Consider the following 12,394-nt stretch of genomic DNA (forward strand, 5'->3'; position numbering starts at 1 on the left):
GAGTATTATTTATACTTTGTAAAGTAGTTATTAATCAGTCCAAACCAGATTTCTAACAGGCTAAGAGTAGAAGACTTGCTTCTTGTCAAAATGGTAGCCGAGCATTCTGGTGTTAACAAAGCTATTGGCCGCAATTTTTGCCCATCTCTGTTGCCACATCAGCCAAAGATAAAGCCGACCTGCTAGCATCCTGTTTTTCTTTCAATTCATGATCTTGATAAATCACCTCAAACCATTCCCAGTACACTCCATTCAATGTCTCCTGTGATCTTCCATCAAAAGAATTTCAGAACGATTTTGAAAAATCTTGATGCTAAGAAATCTACAGGTCCTGGTGGTGTTTCTCCACTTGTACTCAAAATCTGTCTCCCTGAACGTACTCCTGTTTTGTGTCGTCTTGTTTCACTTTCTTATTCCAAAGGTGTTTTTCCTTCTGCTTAGAAATGTGCTCGTATCCAGCCATTTCCTAAAAAGGGGTTACAAATCCCTTCCATCGGATTATCGTCCCATTGCGATTACTTCTACTCTATGCAAAGTAATGGAGAAATCAATTAACTGCCAATTCTTAAATTACCTGGAGATCTTTCATATGATCTACGATCGCCAGTATGAATTCCGTCAGTGTCGCTCCACTGGTGATATTCTGGTTTATATTACCCATCTATGGACAAATTCAGGGGAAAATTTTGGTGAAACTTAAGCCATTACTCTTGACGTTTCAACAGCTTTTGATCATTTTTGGTATAAAGGTCTTCTAAATAAGCTTCCATCTTATGGTTTGCCAGCTGTTCTCTGTAATTGGGTATCCAGTTCTCTCTGACCACTCACCGAGGGTGATGGTAGACGGCTATGTATTTTCCACTAATGCTGGTATTCCACAAGGTTCAGTTCTTTCTCCCACTTTTCCTATTGTATATTAATGACCTTCTTCCATTGACCGGGAATACTATTCATAGTTTTGTTGATGATAGCACATTGCATTCCACCTTCCAGTTTGAGAAACCTTGCCCTACTCAAACAGCTTCAACTCGAGTATCCATTGCCAAATCCTTAAATGCTGATCTCCCTTTACAAAGACACATTCATTTCAATCCTCCTAAAACCTCAGTCCTGTCTTATTGCTCTCAAAATTGATTCTTCTGTCCTATGCTCGTCTTCGATGACTATTTCTATGCCAGAACTTGGGGATTACCCTGACTTCTAATCTCTCTTGGCATAAAGCACATTACAAATACTGCTTCCTCTGCATCTAAAAAACTGGGTTTTCTCTTTCGCTCTCTGCGTTACTTTTCTCTTCCAAACAGTTATTGAATCTGTAGAAATCGTACATCCCGCCTACCATGGAATATTGTTCCCACATCTGGGGCAGTGCCCCCCAAAAGCTCTGTCTTCTAGATTCCATTCAAAAGAGGGCAGTTAGGTTTATAATGTCTCATCTCTAACAGTCTCCCTCCAATCTCTGTCTCATAGACTTTGTTTCTGTTGCATGCCTTTTCTATAGATACTTGCATGGGCACTGTTCTTCTGAATTGATTTCTATAATTCCCACTCTCTCTCTTTCAAAGCAGTCCGAACACGTGCCGCAACCAGTCAACGCCCTTTTACTGTCCAAGTTCAAACTCACAATCAACTTTTCTTCTTCATTTAAGCTTTCATTCAGCTTCTGTTTTCTGAAACAACCTTCCTTCATACGTATTTCCTGAAAAGTACAATCTACAGAAGTTCAAGTCTATTGTCAACAAGTATCTTCTTTCATCTTTTCAACCTTCAAACCATGCACATTACTAAGTACTGTAGATTCTACAAAAAAAAAAAAATAAATAAAAAATAAGTACCTATACATAGTAATGATCCTTGAGAATGAGAAAAAAAAAAAAATTAGTATGGAAAACCTATTTATTTAACATGATATCCTGTAAGATGGTAAGGAATTGTGGGAGATGTGGTTTCTTTCTTTGGCAATTCGTTACTTTTTATTTAATTTTATTTTACTTTATTGTTTATTATTAGTTATATTTTGTAGTTTACAATAATTTACCTATGTAAATCTAAGCAGACGTCATTACCAAATTTTTAGTGCGAACCCCATGGAACACTTTCGCGAACCACCGGTTGAGAACCGCTAGTCTAGCGTGAATTCTGAACAAGTGGCTTGAGTAATTTTTGGTTACCGACAGCTCGTCTTGTAATGAGTGGTTATAAATGGTGCAATGGGTCGCTTGAGTTGTTTGAAAGCCTTTGAAATGCTCCAGTGATTATTTGAGCTCTCAATAGTACTTCCCTGTGCATATTAAGCAAAGGTACGTGCCACGTTTTCTCCTAACAATTGTTGGCTATTTGGGTGTATGTACTGTGCATAGAGGCCTCCATAGCCGAGTGATTAGGGGTGGGAGTGCAGTAGCACCCGCTGTTTGAGTAGACCGGGGTTCAAGTCCCTGACTGCTAAATACGGTAGATCTGCTAACCCGCACTGGACCAACGTGGCAGATTATGGTACATTTTCCTCCTCCATGAATTGTTGAAGCTTCCATCCTGCAGTGGATTGAAAATTGCTGTTTCTACTGTGCATAGATTGTACATGCATTGCACATTTCATGTATTCGATAAAGCTTATTTTTTAAATGTTGGCAATGAAACCCTGCCCTGGTACGAGCTATAGGTTACGCTAATATGGTTTCGTTCATTGATGCTTGTTTATTCACTTCACCATTGAAGGACGTGAACTTTATTGGTTAACTGTCTGCATCAGTATTTGAGCAGAGAGGCAAAATAACTTCATACAGTGAATTGTTTTTACATTTTGCAATGAATTAGTCACAGTTAGAGGGTGAGTAAGTGTTCTCTACCTGTACAACGAATTGTCTCAGTATTGAACTACAGTACTTAAATAAAATTATCACCGATCAGTAATTGAGTTACTCATCGTTAAATGGTCTTTGTTACAAACTCAATTTAAAGATCTTGCCTTAGATTATTTAATAATGAGGCAATCATATATGAAAATTATAAAAAAAAGTGGTAAAAAGTTTTTTCCCTAAGATTCCTTGCTCTTCACTGCTTGTTGTCATGATATTGCGTTACTTCTAAAATAGCATTGTCCTGTTGATGTAGAGCACGGATGATCAACCTGTGGCACGCTACAATGTGAAAGAAGTAGAAATGAAGTTAAGCTCAATTTATATTCACCCTTATTACTAACTCGGTTTTTTAGCATTACGGAGCCGTACTGTTCATATTTAACGCCTTTTAGCGTTAGAAAAGTATAGTCTTAATGAACATCGATTCCATAAAGAACTAAATTTAAAGTTGTTGGTTGACCTATATTAAATTCATTCTGTAAAAGTACAATTTATTTTAATTACGCTGGTGAACAAGCATTTTTCAATAGAGAATATGTAGATATAAAATATTAATTTTACAGCAGTGAACTGGAACCGGTTATTAAAAATTGTTTACGTAAACAAATGTAATAACATGATCTCAAAACCGAATAATCCCAATCTTATAAAAACGGGCTAGAAAATTATGATGGTGTACAAAATAACTTCAAACGCAAAGAAACGCGAATTTATAGTAGTTAGAGTCCGTTTCTGTAACAGATAGGTCAAGAATTGTTACTATGCGCGTGCGCTTTTTTTTTATTTTTGCAGAGCTGCGATACGAATTCAAGTTCGAAATTTTTATGGGAAACCGGTTAAGATTTTGTCAGCTCATCTCACACACACATGTTTGTGCGTGTTTTGTGTGTCGACTAGATAGATTGTGGGAGCTGATTCCAGATGTTTTTGATTTTCCTTTAGCGTGTCTAGATTTTCTAATGAGACCAATTACATAAACATAGCTTGATTATACCACTCGCATACCTGTTCAAGCAAACCTACATAATTATTTATTATTGTCTATACATTCGTATTTATTAATTTTGAATATATATATATATATATATATATATATATATATATATTTCTTATTATTTGATTATAAATTATTTCAGGTTAGATAACGGTGACTTGTTGAAATACATTCATCGTCATGCCTTGAAAGTGTAAAATCACCCCAGCTTTCTGTGTGAGGCTCTTTCTTAACTAAACTCAACGGAATTCGAAAAATTTACCAGTTATGCTTTGGGTAACCAGAATAAGGCGTGGGCACCACATGTTATTTGTACTGCTTGTTCGAATGGATTACCTGACTGCTTGAACAAAAGAAAAAAATCGATGCCGCTTACCATACATGGCGGTAGCCAAAATACCACCATGGTGATTGTTACTTTTTTAACTGGATTCTCAGTGACGAATAAGTACATTGCTAAACCTGAAACTGGGTTCAGCGATAAAACAATTCCCTCACGATGACAGTATGCTCATTCGGATATCTTCACAGCGTAGACTAGATTCGTTAGAAGATGAAATGGAATGCGGAGACCTGAGAACTTCGGCTGATCCTGAGTACATATCCGAAGAAGAGACATCAGAGCCAGAACTGTTTACCTAAGATGAGTTGAATGACCTCATTAGAGATCTAGCCCTCTCCGATTATGAAGTCGAACTTATCGCCTCGAAACTAAAGTAGAAACACTTGTTTAAGAAGAATGTCAGTGTCTCACTGTGGAAAAAGAAACAAAAAAGGTTTGGTGGCATTCCTTACTCTCTTCAAGGAATTGTTACAAGTTTTTTTTTTTTTTTATGTAAACCCCAAACACGAGAGGTATTAGAACCTATAGTACTTAGTACCGTGCTTTCGGTTGGAGGTTCAGAAGACGAAAGAAGATATTTGTTGGCATTGGACTTGAACTTCTGTGGACTGTAATTTTCAGGAAATACGTATGAAGGAAGGCTAGATCGTACGTATAGCTTAGCTTAATTTTCAGCACTCACCTCAATCTAGTTATTACATTACAGCACATAAGGACTCCTTAAAATACCAAGAGTATGAAGGAAGGCTATTCCAGAAAACGGCAGTTGAATGAATAAACGAGAAAGATGAAAAGTTGGTTCTGTGAGTTTGGAGTTGGACAGTAAATGGATGTTGGCTGGTGGCGGCACGTGTTCGAACTGTTTTGAAAGAGAGAGCGGGAATTATAGAAGCCAATTCAGAAGAACAGTGCCCATGGAAGTATCTGTAGAAGAGGCTTGCAGCAGAGACAGTACGTCTATGAGACAGCGAGTGGAGAGACTGTTAGAGATGAATCATTAATTAACCTAACTGCCCTCTTCTGAATGGAATCAAGAAACCTGAGAAAAGTTTTGGGGGCACCACCCCAGATGTGGGAACAATATTCCATGACAGGACGGATTTGCGATTTATACAGAGTGAGCAGCTGTTTGGAAGAAAAGTAACGCCGAGAGCGAAGGAGAAAACCAAGTTTTTTAGGTGCAGAGGAAGCAATATTTGTAATGTGCTTGTGCCAAGAGAGATTAGAAGTCAGGGTAATCCCCAAAAGAGATATATCATTTTGCCTAGAAATCGGAGTGTCATTAAAGATAAGCATAGGAGCAGAAGAATCCTTTTTTGCGAGATATAAGACAAGACTGAGTTTTAGAAGGGTTGAAATCAACTAAGTTGTCTTTGCCCCACTGGAGAATTACCTGAAGATCGTCATTTAAGGAATTGGTAGCAGATTTTTGAAAAGTTGAAGTTGATTGAGCAGGACAAGGTTTCTCAAAATGGAAAGGGGAATGCAATGTGCTATCATCGGCAAAACTATGGATAGGATTTCCAGTCAATGGTAGAAGGTCATTAATATACATGAGGAAAAGAGTGGGAAAAAGAAGTAATAGACCATGTTTATAGACCTTGGGGGACACCGGCATTAGTGGAGAAGTTAGAAGACAGAGGGCCATCTACCATTACCCTCAGTGAGCGAACACAGAAAAAACTGGATAACCAATTACTAAAAACAGTTGGCAAACCATAAGATGGAAACTTGTTTAGAAGACCTTTATGCCAAACACGATCGAAAGCCTTTGAGGTGTCAAGAGCAACTACTTGTCTCACCGAACCTTTCCATTGAATTAGTCCATAAATGGGCTATTCCATAAATGGGCCATAAATTAGTCCATAACGTAAGCCAGAATATCACCAGTGGATCGACACTGACGGAATCCATACTGGCGATCGTTGATCAGCCGGAAGGTTTCTAGGTAGTTTAAGAGTTGGCGGTTAATTGCAATGGGACGATAATTGGATGGGAGGGATTTGCCACCCTTTTTAGGAACTGACTGGATATGAGCAAATTTCCAAGCAGAAGGAAAACACCTTTGGAATAAGAAAGTGAAAAAAGGCGGCAAAGAATAGGAGTATGTTCAGGAGCACAGGTTTTGAGAACAAGTGGAGAAATACCATCGGGACCTGGAGCTTTCTTAGCATCAAGATTCGTCAAAATCCTTCTGACATCCTTTTGACGTAAGACCACAGGAGGCATTGAATGGAGCGTGTTGGGAATGGTGGTAGGTGTTTTACCAAGATCATTAATACATGAGTTGGAAGGAAAAATGGGATGCTAGCAGGTCAGCTTTATCCTTGGCTGAAGTGACAACAGAACCATCTGGTTTGGGCAGAGGTGGGAGCAGAGATGGGCAAAAGTTTCGGCCAATAGCTTTGGCAAGAGACCAGAATGCTCGGCCACCATTAGGAAGAAGCAAGTTTTCTACCCTTAGCCTGTTCAAAATCTAGTTTGGACTGATTACTAACTGCTTTACAATTGTTGCGAGCTCTGGTGTAGGCAGAAAATGAAACTGAAGAATTGGAAACAAGCCAAATGTGATATGCAACATTCTTCTCTTGAAGAGACTTGGCACATTTATTGGAAAACCAGGGCTTAGTTAAAGGACGAGATTTTAAGGTGGAATAAAGGATTCTATTCCAAATGAATAATTTCACTTACACGATCTGAGCAAACGTTGACATCAGGAGTTTTGAAACAGTAATCCGACCAAGGAAAAGAAGAAAAGAAATCTCGCAGGTCATCCCATTTTGCATTCTTGCAATGCCAAACAACACGGAGTTGGGAATAGCCATGAGATAAAGGTTCCATTGGAGAAGAGACAATCACCAAGTTGTGATCTGAAGTCCCTAAAGGACACCTCATTTCGACCGTGTACTTAGAAGGGTTGTTCGTGAGAAAAAGATCAAGCGTATTGGCTATATGTTTGGGATTGTCCGGTATTCTTGTAGGTAAATGAACAATCTGTGCAAGGTCAACCAGCTGGAGTTGTGAACATTAAAATCACCAAGGAAAATTACCTCACTGTTAGGAAAGTTGGACTGGAGAAAGTCGAGTTGCAAAGAAAGGACGTCAAAGAGCTCCAAGTGATTAGTGGAGTTGGGAGAACGGCGGTAGAGACAACAGATGAATTTGACACAATCAGGTAGAGAGATTTTAACCCAGAGAAGATCAAAGAGAGGAGATTCCAACTTGCCAAGTCTCTGACAGGGAATATCAGAACGGACTTATGCAAAAGTACCACCTTTGAGGCGAAAGGAATCGTACAGCGAATAATTCGGGCATCTGAGATGAGCAGTATTTGAATCAACAGATAACTGTTATTCTGTCAGAAAAAGTACATGGGGTTTGGCAGACTGCAAGTGGAAATGGACATCGTTGAGATTAGAATTGAGACCACGTATATTTGTGAAATGAATTAGGAAGTGCTTGGGAGGTTTAGATATTTTCGCAAATAAGCTTGCTCTATTAGTTTGACAATTCATGGTGTATTCAATAGTAAGAAAAAGTGGGTGGGACATGCTGTATGAAGTAATGAAATTTTTGGATATGGCGTACACATGGTGAGAATATACCCAGATCCTTGACATAACGTGGCCTCGACAATGCTTCCCGTATACACTTGCCAACATACACACTACTCGGACTCTCTTCAGTCACTATCTGGCAGAGTAGAGGTAGCAAGATTATACACTAGCTGATACGGAAGCCTCCTAGAGCGTTACCAATAGGTTTGGTCCCGTGTACTAGCTAATGGCCGGCCTGCGAACACCGTTTTAGAGCTGTACCCTCATGATATCCGAATGCGCTACTTCACCGGATCCTTGCAGCGAAGTTTGAAAGCTGTTCCCTTGCATAAGTGGAACTTAATGCCATCCAGCCATCTCCATTGCCTACTTCGTTCATCTAAAAGACATACTGTAGCACGAAGAAACTTCTTGAAGCATAATACATCATTAGAATATCTACAGTGATCTCAAAGGCATTGGTATGTTAACAGACGTGCAAGGAGGATTCACAAAATATTGTCGTTTCCTGTGCCTATGAACAGCTGTTTTACTGCGAGTCATTACTCGAATAAATGAAAACTAAATTTTCTGTTTATACTCCGTGACGCCCACTTAGAAATCGTAGTGGTGTGAGAGAGTGAGTACAAGAATATTACTGTATGGACACACGGAATCTCGTCGGGGACTGGGGAAATTCTTAGTCTCCATCCGTTTGTTGAGGAATTGTTCTTAGCCTGCCAACGCAACATGCTGATTGGCCCATGAACACAGATGCAGCCATATACACTTTAATAATTCCGGCTAAGTAATGTTCTGTTTATACTTCGACATGATGAATAGGTTAGTGGAATTCACAAATAGTCATTTCAGTAATGAATATAATCGCTGACCGTGTTTAGCAGTCATGCTGGCTTCAATAACAGTTCATTCAATTCACATGCTTCTGCATTCTCGTGCTTGACCACTCCGCTACATGGGACCTCTACGGCACTGCACAATATTACCTGAATGATGGAATCCTCTCTTCCAAATAAACGAACTAAAATAACTGTGCACGCACACACAAGTTTTCTGATTTCAGGCAACAGATTTGAATTTACTTGTAGCGAGGTTTAGCACTGCACAGGTTTACAACCTCTCCGAATGGATGGGGGCATTGTTGGTTGAAGGAAATGTGAAATTAAAACCCCCAGAAATGCTGGAAACTCACTCCCTCCCCTCGTCTTAGCCTGATTCATGTTTTTTATCTATTATTATTATTAATTATTAAGATAATTTTGTTTCCACATCAGTGGCCACCCCCGGAACAGCCTGGTTCGGCTATAAGGTTGTACATTGTGCAAATTCGAGTTGATTACATTGATTGGAATTACAAGAAATCAAAACAGATTGAAAATACAAAACAAATAAATAAATAAAATAATAATAAAAAAATAAAACTCTGAATCCAAGGAAGTCTTATCAGGGAATTCTTTCCACATAACGATTATTGTTCATGTTTATAGGCTTATTTCAGGGTGCCCTGTCTATAGCGCTTCAAACTGCAGAAAGATTAGGCATCAATTTCCAGGGAGTTATATATTCCGAACGTATTCGCCGGAAACACTGATCTAAGGTAGTGCACGTTTTGCAGGAAACATTGTGGACAAGGTGTTGAACTGCACTGGGTTCGTTCTGAGGTTCGAGGGTTTGTCGCGACTTCCCAGATGTCAGGCGAATCCATTTGTTGGCATAGAAGTTGTGCCAAGGTGTGAAGGTTCCTCTCTTTGATTATGATTTCCCAGGGTTTCATGCCAAGGTTTGCATAGAGCACACTCCTTGAGATGGTAAAATTGTAGCCCATCTCCCTGTTTAGCCATCTCAGAAGCCAATAAATCTCTTTAGTTGAGTAGAGGAGACTCCTGACCAGAGTACCGAAGCATAGAGCAGTAAATTCGTGTATTCGTGTCTCACCCCTTGTGCCGTGTGACACGAACCATAGAACAGTAAAGTGTATTCGTGTCTCACGGCACAAGGGGTTCCCCCATCCCCGCAAAGCGTAGAGCAGTATGGGTGTCAAATTCCTTCGAACATATTCCAAAAGAAACCCTCGAGGCCTACGACCGACCCAACTCCTGCCGGATTGCCCAGACCGCCCGCAAGCGTTTTTAGCCTGGCCATCTTGAGGTGATCTTTGAAAGTAAACCCCTCATCCCACTTCAACCCCAAATGTGTGTGGAGTGAACCCTTTTAATGGCGGTTCCATTTATTGTAAGCATAATTTCATTAATAGTTCTTTTTGTGAAGGTCATCTGAGCTGCTTTCTGTGGATTCAGTTTGAACTCCAGGATTATCTAGGCGTCCTAGATAATCCTGGAATTCAAACAGTACTGTCTGATTTTCATAGGCACAAGGGGTTCCTCAACTTTTCAACTGCCTCAACTTTTGCTGGATCGTTGGATGTGACCAGCATCTTAAGATCAGCGTATGAAATGAAGTTTGGGTACTTCGCAAGGAAAGGGCTCTAATGCTGCAGCAAAAAAAAACATGATGAAAGAACTCTCCCTTGTGGCATGCCGACAGAGGTCGTGGTGGCCCTCTCCAGTCTATGGTCATGTTTAATAAAAATTTGTCTGTTAATGAGGAGTTCAGGGAGGATTGCAAGAAGGTTACCTTCGATTCTGAGATAATGCTTCAAAATTTCAACTAGCTCTATTAATGCTGAAGTGTGTCGACAGTTACTTGTATGTCCAGAAACAAGTTGTTTCTTAGAGTTTATGGCTTTTTGGATTGCATTGCATGCGTAATGCTTTAAATTAGTACTTTAAGTACGTATTAGTATTGAAAAAAGAAGAGAAGAAAATGAAATAATAATACTATTGAATTTAACAAATTGTTTTATCTAGTTCATTTATTTATTTGGTACCGCTCTAACTTTATATTTGCATGAACTTGATTTTACAATATTTTGATTGTAAAATCAAAAGTTTAATACTGATATTAACGTGTAGACTGCTCAGTACGAATTTGTTCGTCTGAGGTTGTTGACAGCTATACCAATCAAAGCAGTTATAGTAAAAATGTAATGGCTCCGAGACTAACTTGTTTTCATTAAATATTATTGCTGGCCTCCCTTGATAAATATGCCGTCCTCTTTAGCAGCACTAGAATCAAGAAATTGATAGCGGAAGAAACTTATCAATAATCTACGGCAACATTGCACTTATAATTGGGGAGTGTTACAATTCACTGCGGTCGTTCAGGTTTCAAGGCTACCTTCAGACAACACGCTGGCATCTGGTCGAATCGTAGTGAATAGGCAGCCTGATTGATGGCTGAAATCAGGAAATCCTCTGCTGCGAGTAGTGGCCTCACGTTGCATGGGGGTAGAGGGATGGCCGCTTTCGAGGAGCGGATGTAACGAGGAAGATGTTGTCTCATCCTCTCGTATCCTGCTTTAGACTAACCACATCCTTATTGCCTTCTCTCCATAGTAGTTGTAAGCGAATAACATTGTTACCACTTATATCCGGGATGTTATATATATTTTTTTTCTTTGCTTTCTCTTTTATAGTATTCTGGCGTACGGATAGGTCCTGTGGTGAAAAAGGACGTCATGAAAGCTTCCATCATGCTGGAACATGACAATCAGTAAGTGACATAAATTTTAAATATTATTAAAGGGATTATTCTCACGTTGAATAATCAAATATACACACATTTATATAACATTCCAAATAAAGAGAACTGATAGGAGAGTTCTTATTTTGAACAGTTTTTGGTATTGGAGTTCGTTAACTCATAATTCGAAAGCTCGTTGGCTCCCAAACTTATTTAGAGGCCGTTCGACCTCTAAATATTTAAGACACGAAATATAACATTAAATTTCAATTCAGTTCTACATACGACTGACTAAGCAGCACGCCTTTACATAGTTTTTGATAAAATGCCTTTTCTTAATAAAAAGGCACGCCGAATTTTGAAGGCATTCAGGCCTTTGTTTTACTGTATTTCCATTTCTCCCCCCCCCCCCTCTCCATTTAATGCATTATTCTGCTTATTTAAAGCACTTACTCGTTTCAGAGTCATATTTTGAAATCTTATTATAAAGAATTTTATAAAGCACTTATAAAGAATTTTAAGTTAAAAAAATACGAATACTGTTCAATAAAGAGTTATAATTTTTTTTTCACAGCATACCTTTATTGAGCATCCATATTTTGATAATCCTTTTCAGAATATTCCCCATTTGATGAATGCACTTACTCCAACATTTCTGCCATTCTTCAAAAACATGGTGGGAGCCATTTTTGACATTCATTTGAGAATCGCCTCCGATGTCTTTACAACGTCTTCTGACGACACGAAACGTTTTCTTCGCAGCTCCTTTAACGTTGGAAATAATAATAAAAAAAAAATCTCAAAAGTGCAAGGTCAGGGCTGTTGGGCGGATGACGAACACATTTGATATTAATGCTGGCTAAGTACTCGATGAAATTATGAGCAGTGTGAGGTCTCGTATTGTCGTGATGCAGCATCCATCCACCTGCACGCAGTTGTGGTCGTTTGCGACGAAATGATCCCGCAAAGTGTGCCGTACAGTTCTGTAGTAAGGTCCCGTAACAGTGGTATGACGTGGCACAACATGCTGGTAAAGTATTCCTTGAATGTAAAAAAAAAC

At 39.1% G+C, this 12,394-nt stretch overlaps 1 protein-coding gene across 1 annotated transcript in view; it reads left to right on the forward strand.

The window, feature by feature from the left end:
• The window catches only part of eIF5B (eukaryotic translation initiation factor 5B), a 609,831-nt gene that overhangs the window by 476,357 nt on the left and 121,080 nt on the right, over positions 1–12,394 (forward strand). The window contains exon 20 of the mRNA XM_090369319.1: positions 11,288–11,364. Within this exon, the coding sequence (XP_090225445.1) occupies positions 11,288–11,364 (77 nt within the window). The remainder of the gene's footprint in view (positions 1–11,287; positions 11,365–12,394) is intronic.

This window comes from Mastigoproctus giganteus, chromosome 3 (assembly GCF_048544385.1).
Source record: "Mastigoproctus giganteus isolate SK-2022 chromosome 3, ASM4854438v1, whole genome shotgun sequence".
NCBI lineage: Eukaryota > Metazoa > Arthropoda > Arachnida > Uropygi > Thelyphonidae > Mastigoproctus > Mastigoproctus giganteus.